At 32.3% G+C, this 25,952-nt stretch overlaps 2 protein-coding genes and 1 pseudogene across 2 annotated transcripts; 2 read left to right on the top strand and 1 right to left on the bottom strand.

The window, feature by feature from the left end:
* Positions 1–933: 933 nt before the first annotated feature.
* LOC115703189 (uncharacterized) lies at positions 934–25,469 on the bottom strand. Its single transcript, XM_030630710.2, has 8 exons — positions 25,244–25,469; positions 24,850–25,015; positions 24,677–24,735; positions 24,425–24,543; positions 18,608–18,848; positions 18,175–18,298; positions 15,183–17,591; positions 934–3,202 (listed from the first exon to the last, which is right to left on the bottom strand). The coding sequence occupies exons 1-7, from the start codon at positions 25,301–25,303 to the stop codon at positions 17,512–17,514; spliced, it is 849 nt and encodes a 282-aa protein (XP_030486570.1). The 5' UTR covers positions 25,304–25,469; the 3' UTR covers positions 934–3,202; positions 15,183–17,511.
* Positions 1,050–3,169, top strand: LOC115703191 (protein JINGUBANG). The gene has a single exon (XM_030630711.2). It carries the CDS (start codon positions 1,050–1,052, stop codon positions 2,553–2,555), a length of 1,506 nt encoding a protein of 501 aa, XP_030486571.1. The 3' UTR covers positions 2,556–3,169.
* Positions 22,366–24,155, top strand: LOC115703188 (arginine-specific demethylase JMJ22-like; annotated as a pseudogene).
* Positions 25,470–25,952: the final 483 nt, after the last annotated feature.

Genomic DNA, 25,952 nt, shown 5'->3' with positions numbered 1-25,952 from the left:
AGAGAAACAAAAGGAATACACAATTAATATTCATACTGTAAACACTTGTAATACTTAAACTCTCGCCGGCAAAGCTAATATAATGGATTCGTGGACTAAGAATTATTAATGTCTGAACCACGTAAAAAACTACGTGTCTATTATTTATCGTTTTATATTTTTTTTAAGTTCTAATTAATCGGCTTCAAAAAAAACATAGAGTGTGGTACAAGTTATTTATTATTTTTTAATAAATTTATATATCATTTTCTTAATTATAAGTATTAAATAATGTCATAAATAAACATATTATTTACTTAAATATATATTAATAAAATAGTAATTAAGAATGATGAGAAGTATGGTTACAAAAATGTATGTAAATGTGATGAGTAGCAAGATTTAATATAAATATTATTTAATAAATAAATAGAGTAAGCTTGCCTAATATGAAATGAAAAATAATAATTAAATTATTTATTACTTTTTAGTAAATTTATGTATCCTTCCTTTAATAATAACCATTAAAAAAAATTCTTCCATTCACAACTCTTTCTAGTGCTGGCAGCTAACATTACTTGCCAATTATTGATAATACTATTTTGGGGGTGTAGTGAGTAAAGAAAACATGTTTCATCGAAAGTCAAATAACCATTTTGGTTCAATTTGAAGACGCTTCATTGTTTCACTGCATACGTGGTTATTAACATCGTGATAGTTTCCCAAATTTAGCGTGTGGAGATTAAACGCCGCAAGAAAAGAAAAGAAAAGAAATACCCTATTTTTCCTGAATTTCCTTTCCTCTAATTTCAACTTCTCCAATAATAATACCGGCTAAGCCGGTTTCCCGGTTCCGAAAACGATTACGTCTCCTTCCCTTACGTGTCAACTTACCACACCCACCACTTTTTTCATACTCGCCTATTTATAAATTCTTTCTCTTTCTAATTTCACAATCTTCGAAATACTAAAAAAAAAAAAATAATCACTCCCTTCATTCTCTTCTCTTACAAAATCTATCTCAAAACTTTTCCCTGAATCTCAATTCATAAAATTTTCCCAAACGGTAGATGAGAAACTCAAAAGGAGGATCCACAATGGTAGCGGATAGGCCCAATAATGGTCTCCTTGCCAGACCCAAATTCGGAGCACTGTTGCATTCCGAATCAAATATCTTCTCGCCACGTCACAAAGCGTCCCACATCGACGACGACAACTTCTCCGGCCACCGTCAAAGTAGCTCGTCGGCGATGAGTCCGGGATCATCGGTTAGTGCTTCTCCCTACGCCATGTCCCCTTGGAATAATCAAAATTCTTCTCCGTACAACAAGTCTCCTTGGCTAACATCCTCTCCGATTATTTTCACTCCTTACGAAGAAGATCATGAGAATTTTCCTCGTAATGGCTTAATCCGGTCTATTGTAAGAGAAGAGGGTCATGTATATTCTTTAGCTGTTTCAGGGGACCTTCTCTACACTGGATCCGACAGCAAGAACATTCGGGTTTGGAAAAACATGAAAGAATTCTCCGGATTTAAATGCAGCAGTGGTTTGGTGAAAGCCATTGTTATCTCAGGTCATAAGATTTTCACGGGTCACCAGGACGGTAAGATTCGAGTCTGGAAAGTCTCCCCGAAGAATCCGCGGGTCCACAAACGAATCGGGAGCTTGCCCTCTTTCAGGGATTTTCTCCGGGGCTCCATCAACCCAAAGAATTATGTTGAGGTCAGGAGGCGACGGAATGTTCTCCGTATAAGGCATTACGACGCCGTTTCGTGCATGAGCTTGAACGAAGAACAAGGGTTATTATACTCAGGGTCGTGGGACAAGACAATTAAAGTCTGGCGAATCGCCACGTCCAAATGCTTGGAATCTATCACTGCTCACGATGACGCCGTAAATTCAGTTGTTTCTGGTTTCGACTCGTTGGTTTTCACCGGCTCGGCTGATGGTACTGTTAAGGTTTGGAGGAGAGAGCTAAACGGGGAAGGGACGAAACATTTCTTGGTTCAAACTCTACTGAAGCAAGAGAACGCGGTGACGGCTCTAGCAGTGAACGTAGAAAACGCCATAGTTTACTGCGGTTCGTCAGACGGGTTGGTCAATTACTGGGAACGAGAGAAGCACTTGTCTCACGGTGGGGTCCTCAGGGGACACAAGCTCGCCGTGCTTTGTCTCGCCGCCGGCGGAAACCTTGTCTTTAGCGGCTCCGCCGATAAGAATATTTGCGTCTGGAGGAGGGAGCCCAGTGGGGCCCACGCCTGCCTCTCGGTGTTAACGGGTCATACTGGGCCCGTCAAGTGTTTGGCAGTTGAAGAGGAATGCTACGAAAATCGGGGCTCCGAAAAGGACGGTGCGGTTGACCCGAGGTGGGTGGTGTACAGCGGGAGCCTCGACAAGTCAGTTAAGGTGTGGCGCGTGTCGGAGCACGTGCCGGACGTGAATCGGGGTAGAGCGTGGGAGCATCAATATGGGAGTAGCGGCCAAGGGTCGCCCAATGAGTCCGTTGTTAGTGGTCGGTCGAGCATAAGGTCGGCTGCGGAAAGGAGCTTTAACCGTAGGCACGACCAAAACTAAAAGAACGTCCTAAGCAGTATCTCTGGGAACAAGCCAACGCGCTTTCGATGGTCGTTGATGGTACCCGCCATCGGATTGGTTCTGGGGTGGCCTAGCATCGTTTTGTGGTTCCGTAATAACCTTCATACGACTGGCCACCGTCATTCGTTAAAGGTTTCTGGACTCTTTTATCTCTGGATTGCATTGATTTTTTTTGGTTGCCGTCCTACATAACTACTAACCAATAGGAGTGTGCCACGTAACAAACAATTGGTCGATCTTTCTGAAACTGCAAGTGTACGTATGATTTTTTGTATTTGTTTTTCTCTTCCAAAGTACAAATTTTGCCTAAAAAAATTTTCAAGAAAAAAATACAAAGTTCAAAATGTCAAACCCCTTTCTGTTTATATGTATTTATTATATTAATTATTTGAAAAGGAGTTGGGTTTGCTGTTTCTTATTTTTGTAAGTTTCATTTTATACGTTATAGTCCAAAAGAAGGTTTAGTGACCTAAATGTTGAATTGAAAATTTACGAGTGTTTGTACATATTTGGTTTTGTTGGGTTTGACTTTGTGCAAATTTGTGTTGTTATATAATTGTTATACATAATAAGTCGTATGCGTACAATTCAAACTCTCCTTGATTACACAAGGGAAATTTGATTTTCTATACTTAGAAAATCAAAAAAAAATTTCCCTAAATCAAAAATTTAAAACCTAAAAAAACTATTCCTTTTTTTTCAAAACCCCAAAAATACCCCCCTCACAATATTCTCTCTCTCTCTGCATCATCTCTCTCTCCCTCTATCTCACCCCAACCGCCCACCCTCACCCGAACCACCCTCACCCACCCACGTCAACCCCAACGCCGATCACCACCCTCACCCCTGTCGACCACGACCCCAACCCCTCCGACCCCAACCCCAACCCGAAAGAGCAACCCCAGTCCGGCCCCGGCCGTCCGGCCCGTCTGCGAAACTTTTTTTCCTGCGATTTGAGAGAAGGAAGAAGACAGAGGTCCGATGGTCGGACCTTGGGGTCCGATGGGTCCGACCAATCGGACCCATCGGACCCCAGGTCCGACCGTCTTTTAAATTTTTTTTTTCTGCGATTTGAGAGAGAGAGGAAGAAAGAGGTCCGATGGTCGGACCTTGGGGTCCGATGGGTCCGACCAATCGGACCCATCGGACCCCAGTCGAGCGTCTTTTAAATTTTTTTTTTCCTACGATTTGAGAGAGAGAGGGAAAGAGAGGTCGATGGTCGGACCTTGGGGTCCGATGGGTCCGATTGGTCGGACCCCATCGGACCCCATGGTCCGACCATCGGACCCCATGGTCCGACCATCGGACCTGGGGTATGGGATTCTTGGGACCGGCCGAGATAGAGAGAGAAAGAGAGATGCTGTGAGAGTTTGGGGGTATTTTTGGGGTTTTGAAAAAAAAGGTATAGTTTTTTTAGGGTTTAAATTATTGGTTTAGAAATCAAATTTTTTGATTTTCTAAGTATAGAAAATCAAATTTCCCGTACACAATTATATTTATAAATTGTCATAATGAATATTTATAGAGGCAGCTACACTGTACACAATAGTTTGTTTCTTCCTTTATGGGACCAAAGTCATAAAACAGTGGACCAAAACATATATGATATAGAAGATATTATATATAGCAAAGACAACAGTACAATATGGACGGTTATATAGTAAGAATATTAATGTATATCAACTTTCTCGTTTGTCTACTTTATCTACACTTCTTAAACCATTCAATTTTACAAGAGAAATTACAGAGATATTACAAGCAGATGATTTATAAACCATTCATCAATGATATAATATCTAAATAAATTCTAAATGAAAAAGCTAAGAAAAAAAACTAAAGAATAATTTCGATTAAAATAAAAATCTAACCATGTCCTTATTAGGCGAGAGTCAAAGTTATTTTTATTTTATAAATTTCTTCAGTGTTTCATATTGTAAATACTAGTCTAAGTTGTCATCTTTAGATGTACAGCTAGACGTTGCATTTACAAATATTTATCAATCGAGATCTAACACTATTATGTTTGTCTAACGGATGACAATCCTTTGAGATTTGTCCCATTAAAACAACAAACTAAGTTAGACTAACAATGAAGATTCGAAATTTATACTACAATTAATGATAGAAAACAACATAGGTTCAATATAAATTCATACACAATTCAGAAATTATTAAGCAATTAGCAAGTAAGAAAGACATGTAAAAATACAAAACAAACACATCTTAAATAATTTCTAAGGTTTCCAACAAACTATTATAGTGCTTCGTTTTGAGTCGAGAGTCAAAGATATCATTCATTAAATAGAGCAGTCAGCTCATCTAAAATAGAAACCATTGTAGCAACCTTTTGTTCGATCGAAAAGAGAATCCGACGATGCTTCATTTTAGTCGAGAGTCAAGGTCATTCATATTTCATGAGCTTTCACCATTATTTCATACCTTGTAAGTCTTACTCTTAGCAGCCACTATTCAGATGGACGTTACCAAGAATATAAACACTTACAATAATACATATCTTTCGAGATTCTACGGCGTTAAATTGCTAATGAATCTCACTAAAACAAGAACTAGTGCATAACAAACAATGGAGATCGAATGTTCTTATATAACTAAAAGCTCATTATTTTAAAGAGTTGTATTTTCTTTTGATACTTATTTTAATTTATTTATTTTAATATACATTTATTTAATTAAAATTACTAATTTAAATAGCTCTAAATATAAATTTTAATTTAATATTTATAAAATTATACTCTAGGAAGATCTGAAAAATAAAATTTATTTTTCATCCTTAGTTTAACTTTTCAATAAATATTATGAAAATGTACTTAATTTAAGTTGGTCCAAAATAAATTAAAATTAATTTTTAACTCAAATTTAATTTTCTATAAATATATATGTATAACTGAATTCAAAATTCAATGTATTTAAAGCAATACAATTTCGAAATTACACTTAAAATGAAATAAAATAAAACTGGAAAAATTACTCTAATTTATGTTGGTCTTAAATTAAATAAATTAATTTTCAACATAAATATAATTTTCCTATTTAATTAAATTTATTAAGAAAAATATCAAAAATTTAAGTGTCTAGAACAAAATCAACTTAAATATTAATTTTAAAATTTAACTAAATATATCTAGAAAAATACGAAAAAGTCTACCTAGAAAATATCTATCTAGATAATTCATAAACTAATTACTAATTTTCTAATTAAAACATAATATATTTTAGTCTATTTATTTTCATTAAATTATTAATGAAAATTACTTGATTTAAATTGATATAAAATTAATTGACAAATTAATTATCAACTTTAATCTAATTTTCAAAATTAAAAAAAAAATCAAAATCTGTGGGAATGATTATTAAAATATATTCTGAAAATTATTCTAATATAACTTGATTTGAAATTAACAAATTTCTGACTTACATATTAAATTTATTAAAAAAGAAATAATTAAGTATCTAGAATTAAATCAACTTAATTATTAATTCTAATTTTATATCTAAGAATATATTATATTTTAAGTTGGTCTAGAATTAATTAAAAAAAAAATTATTTTCAACTTAATATATTTTCTATTCAATTAAATTTCTTGAAAATAAAAATAAATAATTAAGTATCTTGAATAAAATCAAGGGTAAATACCATTTTGGACCCTGTGTTTTGCAAAAGTTATAGATTGGACCCTGTGTTTTGTTAAATGACAAAATGGACCCTGTATTTTCTAAAATAGTAAAAATAGGACCCTAAGCTTAATTTTTAACAACTTTTTTTTTAATACAACCAACTTGAAGACAATGCTTAATACGAACAGATACAAAAAAATGTAAACAGTTTTGTCATAACACTTTTAGATCGGATTATAATTAAACTTTATTTTGACAAAAAATCAATTCAAGGTCCTATTTGTACTATTTTAGAAAATACAGGGTCCATTTTGTTATTTAACATAACACAGGGTCCAATTGGTAACTTTTGTAAAACAGAGGGTCCAAAATGGTATTTACCCTAAAATCAACTTAATTATTAATTCTATTTAAGTTCTAAGAACAATATCCTAATTTAAGTTGGTCTAAAATTAAATAAATTAATTTTCAACTTAAATATATTTTTCTACTTGAATAAATATTAGAAAATATAAATTAGTTACTAGAAATCACTATTTAGAATCTTTTCTTGAAACTAAGTGTAATTTTCTAAATTAATTTTAAAATAATCCAATGAAAATTTAATTCCATTTATTTGGATCTAAGCCCAAAAGCATACATATAGGGTCACACATGTCAAATTGATTTGGATGAGTCCTATCATGTTTCTAGGTTTACACATATGAAAAAAAATATAAAATTTACCTGTTACAAATTACTTATAAGATCTATTGACAATTGGACTATGATTAAAATCAGATTATTAGATTTGTCAATAAGTTAACAATTTAGATCAAATAAATAATAGGTTTGTTTAAAAAAGTTTAAATAAACAAACACAATATCCATGTAATAAATGTGAAATAAGATATTTATATAATTAAATTGTTATTTTAACTAACCAACTATTTTAAAATTTAGGGTTATTAAAACAACCTTAAATATTTCTTCAAAATTTAACATTAAAAAAATGAAACTTATTTAAAATATCTAGGTTTATTTAAATTATTTTTATCAAATTAAATTAAATATTTAATATGATAAATGATTTGAAAATAACCATATAGATATTTTCAATATCATTTTCTAATCTTATAATTTAATAAAATTAAAATAACAAAATAAACCAGTTTTAAAATATATATGGTTAGACAATTATTATTTTAAGAATAAAATAATAAACAAATAATATTTATCCTAATTATATGTCAAAATGTCTCAAATTAAGTATTTTTCAAATTTTTACAAAAATATCTAGGTTATTTAAATATTTAAAATACTATTTATAAATTTCTGATAAGTAAAAAGATGTAAAGTATCATTTTTCTAACTTATAATTTATAAACAATTAAATATTTAACAAAATAACCTATTTTTTAATTTGAAAATATTATGGTTAGAATTTCTATAAAAATTATCTAGGTTAATTTCAAATTTATTAATTATTTAATTTATCATATAATGCAATTTTAATATAATATTTCAAATTAAAAGATAAGGCTATCATTTAATTTAAAATATACCTAATATTAAAATATCTAACCTTATAATTAAATAAAATATAAATATTAAAAAAATTAAAATCTCACCATAAATAAAAATAAAATAATCAATTTTTAAATTTAAACCTCAAAATATCAGAAATTAATAATAATCTATTAAAATTAAATATTATTAATTTACAAAATTGATATTTAAGTTTAAATATACTAAAATAATATTTTATTTTGATTTTTATGAATTTGAAGATAAAAAATCACCCAAAAATCAATTTTTGGGCTGAAACTAGGTGGCTGCTTAGGAGGTTGCACGTGCAGCCCAGAAAGGCTGCTAGCAACCCATATGCGCGCACGAGAGGCTTGCAACCTCCTTGATCGAGTTTTCTCGGTCAGCTGCAGCATCTCCCTCGGCGCCTGCAACATCTCCCTCGGCGTCTACAGCATCAGGGACGAGCGTATGTAGGGTCACGTGGGCAAGCTTCAGCGTGCTCAGACAAGGTTTGTCCTAGGCACGCGCGCGCACATCACCTTGTCCGAGTGACTGGTGTGCGTGCGATTGACCATATTTGCACCCGAATTTCAAACCTTCATATCTTATTCATTTTTATCATAATCGAGTTCCGTAAAAACTAAAATTACTTAATTTTTTACAAGGAATCCAAATAAAATATTTTCATAATGATTGTAAAATTATTTTCATGGAAAGATTTTGTAAATCACATACATTCATCAAATAACACAAAAAATAACATGAACACATCGAAATCAACACAATAAACATTTCATCGTTTTAAATCCATATTACATGAAAGTAAATCATTACCATGGCTCTGAGGCCAGTTGTTGGGAATATTTTACCAGAATTGAGATTTACTAACAAGTATGTTGATTAACATCCTAAATAATATTTTAGAGATATTTTATTTGGATTCCTTGTGAAAAGGAATCCAAATAAATTACTAACAAGTATGTTGATTAACATCCAAAATTACTTAACTAGAGAATGGTCTTTTAGTAAATATGAATATCTCTAAAACAATATAATAAACAGATAAGAGTTTAGAAAATCTTACATTAGTTGCAGCGGAATATAATGACTCCTTTCATTCAGATCCCTAGCCCTTGATTCCTTTCTGTAGCAGAGCATTATCTAGATCTGAAACTGTATCTCTTTCTCTCCTTCGGGTATGGTTACCACCGTCTTACTCACTATGATTGAGTACTTGACTTGCTATGTGTGAGCATGACACTTTATTACTAAGGGTTCGAATATGATAAAGAACAATGAAGGAGGCTGAAATCACTATGGAAGGAACTCTCTCGTCTACTAGTTGTCTGATAGAGAAAGCTAGATTTGATTTGGTTTAAGTGAACAGTTGGATGAGAAGAGAACTTTATGTTCCTTTTATAGTGTTTCAACTAAGGCTTAGGGCTGAATTATATGGATTAAAAAAGAATAAAATATTGGGCAAAAAAATCAACACTAAGGCCAGCCACATAAAAGACCATTCTCTAGTTACAATTTTGCCACTTTATTTTAACCACTTATTCTTCTTTCAATAATACTATATTTCCAATTTCAATCCTATAAATGTCAAAAATATTTATTTAATAATTATAATTAATTAAAAAATAAAATTGCCATTTATATTATTTATTAATTAGACCATGCAAATTCTTTTAATTAATAAATTGACCTCAAACCCTCTTTTCTTCACAATTAAGCCCTTGCTTAGTGAAAATTCATAAATAAGACATAGTCTAATTTTAGAATTATAATCGATTAATTAAAATCAATTGACTGAGTCTGCAAGCAGCATTATCTCAACTAGTGAGGGGACCATGGACCTATATAACCGAGCTTCCAATAAGGATCTAGAATTTACCAAGTAAATTCTCCGACTTATTAATTCCTCCTTGCGCCACTATAGATTCGGAATGGAATTGTACTCTTAATTATATAAAATGCTCTATATGTACAAAGATATAAATACGTTATAATTATCCATTGTTACAATCCTAATAATCAAAGATCCTCTATAGATGATCTACATCGAATAGGGACAAATTTACCGTTCTACCCTTCAATGTATTTTATCCTTAAAACACTTAGCTACCTATAAATGATATTTCAGTTATAATCACTTAAATAAGGCCTCAATCATTTATTTCTCCTCAATCATTTATTTCTATTCAGCCAAACTCGAAAGAAATCATTGTTTCACTTCTAAATACTTATATAAGCTATAGATTCCATATCTATAATTAGCGCTCCTACTCAATTGAACTACCATATTCCCAAGATGTAATATCCGCCAGAACCATTGGTTAGCTTCTACGAACAACTTGAAGAAGATAAATAATACAACTAACTTGAACATAACCATATCAAGATTAAGATCCATAGACCTAAGATCAACAAGTGATATTGACTTAGAAAGATATAATAGTAAGTTTATAATATCTTATCTAAGATCAATATCGGTCCAATCTAATGTATACTCCATACATCTGATACAAGTAAATTTTACCAATGTCCTGGAAAGGACATAACACTCATACAAGGTGTAAGTATACCTTATCATCGATTATCATGTCAGTCTAAATCCAGTGAACTGACAAATCATGAGAATTAAACTTTTGAACATATAATCATGATTATATTTCACTGTGCTGACGACACTATAATCATGAACAAATATGTATATATTTATATATGTTCTGGACTTAATAGAATTTATACATTAAACATAATCATGAAATAAATCATGTGAACCATGCAACATAGAATGATTTCTTATCTTTATCAATTAGTAAATCTGATTATATTGAAATAAGTTTTATTTAGGGCACAAAACCCAACACTTACAATACTGACATAATGGAGAATTGATATAATAAGAATAACCTTGACTCTTGCCTACTAGGACATCATCAGATTCTTATTTTAATCAAAAAAATTCTTTAGTTTCTCCTCTTAAGTTTTTTTATTAAGAAATTGTTTAACATATATCATTAGACAAGAAGGTTTATAGATCATCTGCTTATGATGTCACTCTATTTTCTTTTATAAAATGAGTGGCACAAACAATCATATTCCAGATATTCTATCCCATAATGATATACATCATCGATCTTAGAAAAATCTCCTACTTGTATATGCTTACTAAAGGCAACTTAAACTTAGAGTTAAATTAGTAGTGGTGGTCCAAGATAGAATAATTACTCATTGAATATTTGGTATAAATTTATGTCTTTGAATTTAAATTTTAGATTCTAAATAGAAATTTTAAATTTCAATTTCTAGAATACATTGAACACTACAGTATACCTTCCACAAATTGTTAATATCTATTTTCTATCAATGGCTCTAAACTGTATGTTAATGTATGGATTATGAGTTTTGTATTCTGTGACCAGAATCTACTTGAACTATTCTAAGAACTCTTTTTGTTGTAACTAAACCTAGGGATCATCAAAAGAGCACAACCACAATAATACATCTATGGCATTTGAATCTTGCTCATAATAGTTTTGATAAGATCATTTAGTCCACTTAGAAGTATGTTTGTATTTGAACATATGATGTACATTTAGGGGTGGATATGAGTTATTGTTAAATTCTTAGACGATAACTCTAGATTATACCTTGAATAAAGAAATTTGAAATGTTTGAGAAATTTCATAAATTTCTAGTAATGGTGAAAACCATTAAGGTTAGTGGTTAAAGATCTTGCAAACTGATAGGGGTGGAGAAATATTTAGTTATGCAGTTCAAAGATCATTAAGTTCAACTTTAAATTGTATCCAAACTTACCTCCCAGAATTTTGGAGTCGCATATTAATATAAATGTAAGGTCTATGATTAGTTACTAGTAGTTGTCTGAGTCCTTCTAAGGAAATGCCTTAGAAATAGCAAACGACATTCTATGTCGTCCCATCTAAGTTTGATCCCAAAAAAAATCTCAGAATGATGGAATGGTCATATACTTAGTGTACACCATTACTAGATTCAAGGATGCCCTGATCATGAACTTAAGAAAAGCTAGAAATATCAACTGAGGTTTTCAAGTTTGATAGATATTCTAAAGTGATTAGGGGTGGACCATCCTATGGTCATTAAGATAAGCAAGTGTTTGTTTCAATAAATACTATTTTTCTAAGAACATGACTAAATATGAAAATAAAGTAGCAAAGTAAAGGAGATATTTTTATTCAGCTCCAACGTGTTCTATCATCTTATTCTATATAAGATGGTCTCACTACCTCTGTTGTATTGACACAACTGATGATGTTAATACCAATAATGTTCTTAGACAGAATGTCATGGTACCTCGTCGTAGTGGATGGGTTTTAAGGAATTCACTCTGTCATGACTTGGAAAACACTTGTGATAAAAATTCATTTTTAGTTTAAACAAGCAATGGATAGTCCTAATAAGGAACTACGTATCAAAGCCAAAGAGCCATTCACATGGAGTAACCAAACGTTTTCTATTACAAGGACAAAAAAGAAAATTTCGATAATAAGTCTATTCAAAGGACTTAACAAAACTTCTCGATCCTAGTCTCATAGTTTTGAGATTATCTAAACCTATGGCTTGTGGTATATCTGGTAATTTACTAACTCTAGTGCAAGCAACTTACTTTAGTAAGATGCTGAAGTATTTTTCTAATAGCTAACTCTAAAGAAAGCCTTTTGGATCCTGGACATAGAGTTTATTTATTTAAGGAATTGTTTCAACAATTCCAGAAACGCTAATTAGTAATTTTTCCCCCGAACTTTGACATGTACTAAATCGTGCCCCCTGAACTATTGAGATTGTTAAATTTAAGGACTTTTGTCTAATTTTAGTAAAAAAAATCTAACATGGATGAAAGTTCAAGGGGCATGATTTAGTACATATCAAAGTTTGAGGGGCATGATTTGGTAGATATCAAAGTTTAGGGAGCATGGTTTAGTACATAAACAATCACTGAAACAGTAAAATCAAATGAAATTAGACAAAAGTCCTTAAATTTAACAATCTCAATAGTTCAGGGAGAATTTCTAACGGCCAAAAAAGTTCAAGGGGCACGATTTAGTACATGTCAAAGTTCGGGGAGAAAAATTACTAATTAGCCTTCCAGAAAAGATAAAAGTCATGAAAATAATTCCTTAAGCATCAAAGTGAGAGGTCTCATGTATGTTCTGGTATGCATTAGACCAGACACATGATGTTGAGACAGATTTTTTTTTGCTGAACATGTTGAGACAGAGTTATGATGATGAAACTGATATTTTTATTTTAAGTATTTATTTTTGAATTGATTCTCTATAAATAATTTTCGCTTCTTTAATTAATTTTTTTCATCTTTACTATCAAGTATATTATATAGTTAGAAATTATTATAGTTTAATTTATAATTTACTAAAAAATAATATTCTTTGATCATCTGTATTTACATTAAATTGTTTCACATTTAATACTATAAGTTATAATTTTAAAGCAAGTGAAAATTTATCTTAGTAAAATAGTTGAGATTGATTTCTAACTATACAAGAATCAATATATTAATAAATCTTATTATAATTATATATGGTTAGATCCTATAATTTAATTACTGTACAAACTATAAATTATTAGTTTTAGTTTGTTGTTTTTATTTATTAAACACTTTATTTGTTACTAAAATACAAAATCAAATTATTAAAACTAGGTTAGAATTAAATTAATTTATGTTAGATAAGTTTTTCTTGTATTTCACCCAATTCCTATGGGTTCGACCTCATTCTTCACAATCTCTACACTACAATAAGGATAAAAGATTCATGCACTTGAGAACGTACTACTTTTGGTAACAATAGTAATTCTTTAGGAAAAAAAAAAAGTGTATCATCACAAGCAAATTTTATAGTTTTGTTGTTAATTATTTGTGTTCAGTAATAAAAACTAGTGGCAAGAGGTATAACTATGTTTTCTTTAAAGAAAAAATGGACTTGAATAAAATTTTAAAAAGAAATTAAGTTATGATTTTTTTTTTTTTGGAAATTTACAAAAATACGGGAATTTGAGTGAATTTTTACAAAAATACTGTCACACGGAATTTTTTTTTTCAAAAATATTGTGTTTTTATAAAACACCATTAAAACACAAAGTAGATTAACTCAAAACAACAGTAGAACAACTAAAAAACACCAATAGAACACCAGTGAAACTTAACACAGTATATTGCAGTATGAAACTTATAAAAAATTACAGTAAAAAAATAAAAAATTCCGTCTGACAGTATTTTTGAAAAAAAATAGCAAAAGTTAGTATACCATGTAATTTTTTTTTTTTTTTAACATTATGGTGATTTGGACTGACCATGGAATAGATGAAATAGTAAATTTGCAAACAAAAGTAGATAGAGATTCTGCCACCAAAGAATAAAAAATAAGAGTTGATTGTATAAAAATATAAACGTTGGGAGGTTTGGCAAGAAATTTAATATTAAATTAATAATATATTTTAAAAAATAATTTAGATTATCTTTTAAAACTAAATTTATATATATATATATATTTTTTTTTTTTTTTTTGACAATGAACTTTCATTGAAAATATTCAAAAGTTTAAACATAGAGAAAAGATGAAAAATCATCTATCTAAAATAGTTTATCATCCACCCTGAGTGCACGAACTGCTAATTCATGTGTACAATATACATGAATCAGAGATGCCTCAGGAAAACTGGATAGCAAACTAGCAAAAAAATCTAGGAAAGATCCTACTTCAAAACAAAGAAGAAGGATCTCCTAGAATATACAGTAATTGAAAATAATCAACTAGACTCAAAAGATTTATTAAGTAGCCCAATGCAAGAGACCAATCCAGTGCAACCACTAAAGCTACATAAGTTTAGCTTTTGCTAATCTGCTGTGAACCTCCCTACAAAACCAAAGAAAAATAAATAATAATTAGAACATATTATACCAATGAAAATAGTAATAATAATAATGTAATAGATAAAATAAAAAAAGATAGAAACTTATCTCCAACTCGAATACTTGAAGAGAGATCTTGTTCAAACTCGTTAAATTTTTGCCAACTCCAAAACATAAAATCTTACGTAATAAACTAACATAACATAATAATATCACCGTACGAAATAACACAACAATATATAAAAAATACTAACAATATTAAAACAAATAAAAAAACTTATTAAAAGAAAAATTGGATAAAACTTAACGACATAAATGAAAAATTGTAAAAGTGTAATAAGAAAACAAAAACTAAAATAAAATTTTCAAGACTAAAAATTGAAGCAAAGTATATTTTTCGCAGCATTTGATTTTATATTTTATCCTCTATCCAACCAGTAAATTAAAACTATATTTGAAAATATTAAATATAAATCACCAATTGAAAAATAAATGATAATTATAAATAATTGATAAATAAAATAATTAATGCAAAATTACACCAATTTATAATAATTAATTCATAATAAAAAAAAAACAAAAAAAAAACATAATACTATTATAAAATAACTGCTAAAAAAATAAAAAATAAATAAAATAAGAATAATTGATATTTATAATTTCCTTAAAAAATTATAGAGGGTAGTTAAAAACAAGAATTTAAAAATAAATAAATAAATAATAATTAAAAATAAAATAACTGCAAAGGTCACTATTACCATGTTACAGTATGATAACCGCAACCACCACATCACCATATAGCCTCCGTCAACCACCATCACCACACCAACTACACTATATTAGACAGTAACCACTAGTAACTGTTCCATGAGTAACTACCTTGCCCACCGGTGCCATGTAGACAACCACCAAGAGTTTCACATCCCATAGCGATTTGGTCACGCCTTAACAACAATATCAATATAATAACAAAATATGAAGATGTTTTTCTAATAGATATAGATAATACAAGGTAAGATCAATAAAAGCAAATTTTATGAAAATTCTCATAATTGGGCTAAAAATTCCTCTATACGTGTGGCAAATATCAAAATGAGTAATACATATAATTACTAAATTTTCATATGTAATGTGTAGATAATGACAAAATAGATTTACAATAGTCAAAGAATTTATTAGAGTTTATGAATGTAGGAGTTGGAATGAAAAACCTGAACAGAGCTTTGAACACGATCGTAAGTACCCTTTGATTGATGGCTACATAATTCTTCCCGGCCGACACAGAAGACTAAGCCGCACACGATCAATACTCCGACTTTGCTTTCACCGTCGATCGTGGAAAACATACTACCTATCCATGACGCGCGTTAACCGCCTCTTTCTCTTCTATCTTCACAAATCTCAAACTTCTTCTCTCTCTTTCTCTCAATCGCAAGGGCAACTTTTCCACCATCGCCACCACTGAGAAAGAAAGCTCTTGAAACCTAACAATACCATTTTTCACAGCCGCCTCTTTCTCCTCTACAAATCTCAAACTTCTTCTCTCTCTTTCTCTCAATCGCAGGAGGCACGGTTCGAGGGACAAGGACGTCTAGGGGATGAGATTTTTCCACCATCGCCACCACTACTCAGTTCGACGGAGCAAGGGCGGTATGTGAACAACAAGGACAGGATCGCCATGGCAGGAACAGAACTCCATGGCCTGAACTTAAACGCCAAAGACAAAGAAAGGGACCAAGACTGGCCGAAGACGAACCTAGGCAAAAGACGATTAGGGTTCAAAGTCAGGCGAGGCATTTCCAAGATCTGATAATGCCTCTGCGTCTTCTTCTTCTTCAGAGAGAGAGACAGAGATCTGATGATGATGATGGTACTAAATTTATATATTTTTGATATTGTGTTTTCATACTTTTATATTTATACTTTTTTTCATGTCGTGTTGTGTCATATTTTTTGTATTGTGCTCAAATTCATTTTTTTGTTCCGTGTTTAAGCTTATATTTTTTTACTTGTTGTGCTCGTATCTTAGGATCGTGCCGATTTTGTATCGTGCCAAATAGTCTGGCCCAAATGTACAACTCTACTCCCAAGGCACGTACAAAACATGCACGATGAGTTATTAACTTATTAACATGTTAATATTTTCACGTGAGAACTTCACATTTTAAAGTGTAGTTACAAAATATTAACTCATCATACATATACGTTGTGTATAATCTCTAGTATTGTAATGTAAAGTTAATTTCTTGATAAATAATTAATATTTTCGTCTCCAAAACTTTTTCTACTACTAAGTTGTATCCCTTATAGTGTACAACTCGTTAATAATATCTCTCGAATTATAATTTTTAAAGTAAAAATATAAACAAATGGTAATTAATAAATATATGCAGAATAAATATCTTTCAGTCTTAAAAAACTAAAATTAAAAATATATCTTATTGAAAAATATATATATATTTTATTCTATTATTCATTAACCTAAAAAAGAAAAACTACATTACCATAAAAATTATATTTCTAGAGATATTATTAATAAGTGTTATAATATAAAGGCACTTCAGGAGCAAAAATACTAATTATTCTTATACTTCCCTATAAAGCTTCAAAGCATCGGAGGTAGATCAATTTAATTTCAAAAAAGAGAAGATATTGATCATAATTTTGGTGTAATACGTTTTCTTAATTTTGGTGTAATACCTTTTCTTCAGATTAAAATAATTGCTAAACAAATATATGATACTGAATACAGAGCGCAGTGTCACAGATGTCCAGCTAACTAAACCTCAGTGATAATGAGACTTGAATTATAAGCCTGCGAGCTGAAAACAAACACAGTGCTTTCTTCCTAACATCTAACCTGTAACTTCCTTAAAAGATGGACATGTCTGGAGCTGGTCCATAGAGTGTTCCCCATGAAAATGGGATGAGCCATTTGCCGTCCGCGTAGTCTACAAAAAACCATTGGCACAAATTGATTAGAATGTTGCAACCTAACATGCATATAAATGTGTACCTAACACGCATATATAATTTATAAATGTGTACGGAGAAAAAAGGTTTGTAAAAAGCTATTTATAATCTGGTCCATTAAGAAAAAGGATATATACTGAGACAGAAAATCAGATGAAAGCTACAACAAATAACATTAGTGATTCAACATGATAACTATTCTGTTAGTAAAATATGTAGCAAATATTAGTTCATACAAAATAGTTCTGAGCTTTAAAGATGCTATCATCATTAGAATGTGCTACAAAGCTCAATCACATATTGTTAGGAACAAGCTGTTGGAAACTTGAATGCACCAACTTGAGGTTCTTCTCACACAATAAGATTCTAAAACATTGATTGAGAAAGTATAAAATTAAACAGATTATAAACACCTCATCTCAGATATGATAAGATTCTTGAAATCAAGTGCAATTGAATTTCAGGGAAAAGGACTTTAAAAATTAGCAATATATAATGACTGACCTGGAGGTCAGGATCCTTGAGGATATGAAATACATATCAATTTAACAAGAAACTTACTATTAAGATTATTGGGACAAAATCCCAGAAGTTTGCATGCTGCCTCAGCCAAATTGAAAGCATCGGGGATGTTGTCTCCCTCTGAGCAGTAGCATAATAAGCAGGTGACCTTCAAACCTTTTTCCTAATAGATATTAAGCATCACTAATCAGGTAAGTTCTCTTCCAAGAAAATTATTATGGTACTTTCAAAGTATAATTTTAGCACTACATTGTAAAATTGCAATGACATAATGAACAAATTATATCCAATCTTTCGTTATTTAAATTGCGTGTCTCCATCACTTGTAGTCATTTATCATTCAACAAATGATTGATTATAAGGGGGCAAAACAATGAAATCTAAATGTTAACCCCTCCCTCACAGTCACTCCAAGTCAAAATGGAATATGCAAATCTTTCAACATATATATGGTATGACATGCAAAGAGTACCTTGAAACATGAATAAAGTGCAGCAAAAGGCAAGCTTGGGTAGTAATCTTCATCATTTTCTTGCTCGTCCTCAAAAGACAAATCATCTACATGCACAGAACTGCCCTCTGCTATATCACTCAGATATTTCCATCTCCTCTGGTCAGGGTTATATTCTTCTAGTATTTTCCACCCAATTTTCTCACAGTGATCATCTTTTCCATCCTTCTTGGTGTTTGATAGGTAATGGACCTGCGAACCACTAAGGATGTGGCAAAGATTACAATTAATATCGCAATATGTTCTGTTGATCCAGTAAACATTCTGTGATACCAACCTTTCTTTAAAAGGCAATCAGTTATGACTGTTGGCCTTTAGTCCTGTTTGGTTGTTAGTGCTATAAATAGCTTATGTTGTATAGCATTTAAAGGTCCTAGAATTGTATTTTTTTTCTCTCTTGAAAATTTGAGAGAATCTGCAACTGTGAGGAAGAGAGATTTGTACTCAAGGATAAGAGAGGTTGTTTGAATAAAAGTGGCTGCCCATGGAAAATCGTGTCAAATGATTTTGGGTTAGGGTGAAGATAAGAGCCCTTCTGGTTCAACAGGGTCTAGTTGAAGCACTTGAAGGGGGCTAAACGGGAGAAGTCAATGGCTGAAAAACATAAGAAAGTATTGTTGAGTAAAAAAGCTCACAATGCAATTATCTTGAGCCTTGGGGATACAGTGATTAGACACGTCTCCAAGCAGGAGATTGTTGCATGTTTTGGACTAAGCTTGAAGCCTCTATGACCAAACCTCTAGTAAACCGTCTCTATCTCAAACAAATTTTATATTCATTTAAGATGTAAGAAGATAAGTTGTGAAAGAACATTATGAAAATTAGGCTTTATTACTGTTATGTTCTTTGCCAAAGACTCGTGCTCATTTCAAAGAAACCCTGCTGTTTGGAAGAGAATCTTTATCTCTTTATGAAGTGCAGGCTGCTCTGAATTTGAAAGAATTGAAAAAAAGTATTTTGTAAGGTAAAGAATTAATAGTAAGAGGAAGAACATCAAGAAAGGACAATAAACATGACAGGAAAAGATCTAAGTTACAGAACAAACATGGTGGAAGAAATGTTGAAGGGAATGTCCAAATATCAAGTGCTGCCATTATAGAAAGAAAGGCGATACAACCACTTGGACAGAACTCACTTCCAAAAACTAGCCTAAGAAAAGAGGGTGTCCGAGTAGTTATATACTCTACTAACCAATCCCATAGTTGGTTAATGTGGGATCAACAGAAGCATTCCAGGAGGTTGTGTCCTGAAAGACAAAGGCCATAATGAGAGATCCAATGACTCAGGAAATGCAGCTATTGTGCAATATGGTTATGAATCTTCTGAGGCTTTGATGGTGTCCAGTACAAATCCAGAAACATCGTGGATGATGGACTCAAGCTTCTATTACCATATGACCCTAAACAGATCTTGGTTTGGAGAATTTCATGAACAAAGAGAAATTGTGCTTCTTGTAAATATAATCAACCTTGTAAGATTACGAGAATTATCTTACAAGAATTGGATCTGTAGGATTCAGATTTCATAATAAAGTTGAGAGGCTTCTTGGAATGTAAGACAAACTTGAACCTAATCTTAAGAGACATCTGACTTTTCTTGGTGAGGTACACAAGAAAGGGAATGTGTTGAAAGGTGAGAAAGGAATGTTGAATGTTATAAAAGGTTCCACGATAGTCATGAGAGGGATTAACAAGAATGGCATGTACTCTTTGGAAGGTGACATAGTACGGTTCAGCAGCTTCTGTGACAAGAAAGTTGTTGTCTAAGAATGAGTTTTTCTTTTTTTTTTTTGAAAAGAGAAAGAGACCACTTGTCTTAGACTGATTTCTCCGAGCCTTCAAATATTCTGCTATTCCTCTCAATCCAAACAGTCCATAGTATTGCCAAAAAAGCAGTCCTCCAAAGTCTTACTCTCCTTTTACCACCTTGTGGCTTTTGTAACAAAGCTTGGGATATTAACCAAGGCATCACCCACAACACCTTGAATTCAATGTAGAAAGAAGACCAGATTTTTTGAGTGTAAAAACACTCTAGGAATAAATGCTCAATGTAGTATATATAAGAGCAGAGCTACTGCTCTTAGCTTAGGAGAGCACTGGGTCTCTCGAATACCCAGTAACTTGTTTACTTCAATTTTCACTATCAGTATATTAGCTATCTTCCTCTATTTTGCTACTATGATATTCCTATCACTTATTTGACCAAGGCTAGTGGGACAAAGTCCATGTAAATTAGAAAGCAAATTCTGATTTGGAGAATATCAATTTTGAGGTGGAGTCTAAGGAAAAATCTGAAGAAGATTAAACTACAAGTTGGTCACTTGTAGAAGAAGAGGCAAAAAGTTCTAAAACTGTCGTAGTTAGTAAGGAGAAGAATGAATGGCTCAAGGTTATGAATGAAGAGATGAAGTCTTTTCATGATAACCATACGTGGGAGTTAATCAAGCGACCTGCTGGTTTAAGAGCAGTCAGCTGTAAATAAATTTTTAAAAGGAAAAAGAGACTCCAAAAGTTGAACCAGCCAAATTTCAGGCAAGACTTGTTCCTCGAGGCTTCCCTCAAAATGAGTGAATTGATTTCAACTATGTATTTCACCTATATCATAACGCAAGTAAAAATGAACTTTCTTGACAATGATAGCAAAGTCTGATCATGAGTTGGAGCTGATGGATGCTACGACAGCATTCTTGCATGGAAAGCTTGATAAATGAAACTATTTTGATGACACAACCTAAAGATTCAAGTATGTTGCATTAACCAAAGTTGTAAAAGAAGCTATATGTTTGGAAGGAATTGCTAGTGAGCTAAAGCTTCAAGACCAAGTTATCAACATTCATTGTGATAATCAAATTGTGAATTCACCTATCCAAGAACCAAATGTATCATGAGAGGAAAAAGCATGAGGACTCTAAGTTGCAATTTGTTAAAGAAGTGCGCTCAAGGATCAATTATAATTAAGAAGGTTTCCACTAAGCGCAATTCTTCTGACATGATAACTAAAGTACTTCCAAGCAGTAAGTTCTTCCACTGCTTGGAACTGAACCAGCAAACAGGAGACCAAGCTCCTCAGGGCTATAAGTACAATCACTACTATGGTGGAGATTTGTTAGCTTGTTGGTCCAGTCAATATTCCATTATAACAACCGTTCTTTAAAATGCAATCAGTTATGACTGTTGGCCTTTAGTCATGTTTGGTTGTTAGTGATATATAAATAGCTTATGTTGTATAGCTTTTAAAGGTTCTATAATTTCCATTCATTTTTCCTCTTAAAAACTTGACAGATTTTGTAACTGCGAGGAAGAGAGATTTTTACTCAAAGATAAGAGAAGTTGTTTGAATAAAAGTGCCTGCCCATGGATTTAGGTTAGAGTCAAATTGGCTCTAATTCGAACCAAGTTAATCTTGCGTGTATGTTTGTTTGTTAGTGCTATAAATAGCTTATGTTGAATAGGTATTAAATGCTCTAGAATTTCATTGTATTTTTCCTCTTGAAAACTTGACAGACGCTGTAACGGTGAGGAAGAGAGATTTGTACTCAAAGATAAGAGAAGTTGTTTGAATAAAAGTGGCTGCCCGTGGATTTAGGTTATAGTCAAATTGGCTCTAATTCTAACCATGCAAATCATGTGTGTATTTTTTATTATTTTGTTTTCTCATATTTGTTTAAATTTGTTCTCGGCGGTGAGATTGATTTCTAATCATTGTTAGTGTTGGAACCTTGTCCGCCATGTTGAGCTGCAAGAGCTTGTTATGGAAAAGAAAAAGGACCAAAAACAAAACCAACAACGAGCTTAGGAGCAAAACCAGTGGCATAAAGCAAAATCTCATTTTAGAAAAATATCAATCAGAAGATGAAGATGAAGAAATTAATGAAGGTTTCAGCCTCAAAGCCTCTACTCCTTCACACACTCATGGGATTCGACCACTGGAAAATTTCTACCTCAACTCATCTTCTGTCAACTCTAGAAACACAGGTTTGGGCAATCTCCAAAACCTAACAAATGAGCTTGTTATTGATATTCTAGGGCTTTTGGGTGCTACCCATTTAGGGGTTTTAGCGACTGGTAGGAAATCTTTCTATGTATTCACTAACTATGAACCCCTTTAAAGGAATCTCGTGTTGGAAAATCTTAGTGATGGGTTCATCTTTAAAGGGTCATGGATGCTCACTTACATTACTACTTGTTACCCTTCTTTTGATGCCATAAATATTGGATTGTCATGTTTGAGAGTGGGGGACTTTTATTCTGATTATCTTTTTCAGAGTTAGCTCTGTGCCAATCTTGAAATGAAACCTGAGTGGCTTGAAAGAGATAACATAATTCGGAAGAAGGGCATATCAGTAGAAGAATTTGTGTCAAATTTTGAGGAACCGAATAAGCCTGTGTTGTTAGAAGGGTGTATAGATAACTGGGTTGCTCTTCAAAAATGGGATAGAGACTATTTGGTTAAGCTCTCTGGTGATTTACATTTTTCAGTAGGGCCAGTTGAGATGAAGCTTGAGAACTACTCTAGGTATTCATATCAAGTGAGGGAAGAGAGGCCATTGTATTTATTTGACCCGAAATTTGTAGAAAAGGTTCCGAGATTGAGTTCAGAGTATGAAGTTTCAGTGTATTTCTGGGAAGATTTGTTTGGTCTGTTGGGCAATGAGAGACCAGATTACAGATGGATAATAATTGGACCTGCTGGTTCTGGTTCATCATTCCACATTGATCCTAATTCAACATCAGCATGGAATGCTGTGATAAAAGGGTCCAAGAAATGGGTTATGTTTCCTCCTGATGTGACTCCTCCAGGAGTGCACCCCAGCCTTGATGGTGCTGAGGTAGCATGCCCTGTTTCGATAATTGAGTGGTTTATGATTTTTTATGGTGCAACCAAGACATGGAAAAAGAAACCCATAGTGTGTTTGTAAAGTTGGGGAGGTGATTTTTGTGCCTAATGGATGGTGGCATTTGGTGATTAACCTTGAGGAATCAGTTGCCGTTACTCAGAATTATGTTAGCATGAGCAACTTGTTGAATGTGTTGGATTTTCTTCAGAGGCCAAATGCTAGTGAACTGGTTTCTGAGACAAAATATCGGGTGAATTTGTATGAGAAGTTTAAGAACACTTTTGAGGCTTCCTTTCCAGAAATTATTGATCAATTGATGAGGAAAGTAGAAGAGAAAAGGGCCGAAGAGAAGAAACCCTCATTCTGGGACTTTGTGACCGATTCAAAGGCAGGTGCTTTCAAGTTCTCTTACTAGGGTTATTAGTTTACCACAAGACCAAGCAACCAGACATAATTTTTGTATCCCCACCCCTATTCTGCCTCCATCTTTAGGAATTTCAACCAACTTTGACATTTTAATTGTTTTAACACATTCTTAAAATTCAAATTATTTCAGTGCTTATTTTATGCTTACATCAGATGTTCTTTCCCATTACATCGTGTGTTCCTTTTAGTGAATTTTGTAAGGCAAAAAAGAAAAGATTGGTTTCTAATCATAAGTTCTGAGTTTTGTGGTTAAATTTGTTCTTGGCTTTACACAAAATATACTTGATTATTGCTTAAGACTTAGAAAGTTTCAGAAACCAAACATGTTGATTTTATTTAGTCTCTGGATTTATAACATGTTCTGGAACCAGGAGAGAGTTGACCTTCTGGAAACAAATCATTTTAGCTACACTCAAACGCAAAATCCCAGTGGAGTAAATGAAAGCTCAAAGCAAATGAACAAATAACAAATAACTTCAAAGCTCAAAGCAAATTGACAACACTGGCTTTTATACCTTGACATATCAATTTTCTGCCACCTCCCGAAATCTAAGCTAGACAGCACAATAACATGTGTCTTTCCACTAGCAGCAGCAAACTCAGCCAAGTTTTTAGCAAATTCAATCATCATCCCCTAATTTAATGGCCATGTCAAAAATCGTAAACCATGTTCTGAACAATAAAAATTTAAGGTATAACCACAAAGACCATAATAATGGAAATGGAGAGCATGACAGTGCCAAATAAAAATTTATGAACAAGTTTACCTTGACAACTGGGGACCTTTGTTGGAGAAGAGTGACTCCATTAGCGGGTGATTCATAAACTGAAAACCCAAGCATTTACAATAAACATCAAATAATGGAAACAAGCTAATCAAATTGCAGCAATTGATGAACGAACCCTAAAAAAGGGTTACAAAAATAAGACAAGTAATCACCTTCAAGTGGTAGAGCGAGCTGGCCTTGAGGCACAGGCACATATGCATCATTTCCCACACAAGGAAGAACAAAAGGAGTATCCAAATATCCAACTCTCTCTGGTTTCATGGTTGAAACTAAAAGATCCATAGCCAATTGCCCCACATTTCCAATTGACAATGCCGGCTTAACAAAAATAAAAACTAAATTAAGATTAAATCGACACTAGTTTGGCCACCAAGAAAACATAGACCATCAAGAAATTTAAAATTTGCCATTTCCATAACTGTCCAATATTGTATTAGTGATACACAAAGCTTAAGAACTTGCGCCTAAACTTCCGCTTAATTTAAACCAAAAGAAATGAAAAAAACATTGTTAAACATGTGAAACCCTACTAAGAATCGTACAGACCATAATTAGAGTGGAACAATCTTTATCGAGGTGTTTGTCTTCTTCAACGACGAATTCCATTTTAGTATCTCAACTGTCGTTTCTCTCTGGTCGCCGATACTTGATTGAACAGCCGCGAATCTTCTACTTGATGAAGAAGAAAAACTTTGAGTTTTAACTTTCGGGCTTAGCTATGTAGGTCCACTAACTAAGCCCAGTCTGTATTTTTTGTTGAGTTTTTAATTAGAGATAATTTTTTTTTTAAAAAAAAAACAAAAAGAAAAAAACACAAAAACATTAGTAAACATTTTTTTTTTTTGCAGTTTTTAAGATTTTTTTTTTTTTTTGAATGAAAATAATCTTTATTAGACAGAAACATCCGCTAATAGAATGGACTGAAGAGCAAAGGAAACATCGCTCTCAGTTAAACGACGACCCGACCAATAACAAGCACTATGTGCCATACAGTACGCGGCTTTGTTAGCAGACCGTTTAACATGACCAATAGAAACATTACTTAAAGAAGATAAAATAAATTGACAATCTTGAACAAATAGACCAAAAATAGAAGGCATAGATACCGAACTAAGAATAGCTTGAACAACTAAAATGCAATCCGTCTCTAAAATGACATTTGACTTGTTATTACTCTTTATCCAACTAAGTACCTCTTTGACACTTAGAATTTCTGCAACTTCGGGTCGCCAGCTGACAGAAGAAATAGTTGAAA

This window comes from Cannabis sativa, chromosome X (genome assembly GCF_029168945.1).
Source record: "Cannabis sativa cultivar Pink pepper isolate KNU-18-1 chromosome X, ASM2916894v1, whole genome shotgun sequence".
Lineage (NCBI taxonomy): Eukaryota > Viridiplantae > Streptophyta > Magnoliopsida > Rosales > Cannabaceae > Cannabis > Cannabis sativa.
This window is presented reverse-complemented; position numbering and strand designations above follow the sequence as displayed.

What these genes read in the sequence shown, in the direction of transcription:
- LOC115703191 (XM_030630711.2), top strand. Translation starts at nt 1,050, where the DNA reads ATGAGAAACTCAAAAGGAGGATCCACAATGGTAGCGGATAGGCCCAAT.
- LOC115703189 (XM_030630710.2), bottom strand. Translation starts at nt 25,303, where the DNA reads ATGGAATTCGTCGTTGAAGAAGACAAACACCTCGATAAAGATTGTTCC. An exon ending in CAGAAAATTGATATGTCAAG is followed by an intron (nt 18,849 to 24,424) that starts GTATAAAAGCCA and finishes CCACATCCTTAG; the next exon opens with TGGTTCGCAGGTCCATTACC. An exon ending in CACTTTATTCATGTTTCAAG is followed by an intron (nt 18,299 to 18,607) that starts GTACTCTTTGCA and finishes AATATCTATTAG; the next exon opens with GAAAAAGGTTTGAAGGTCAC.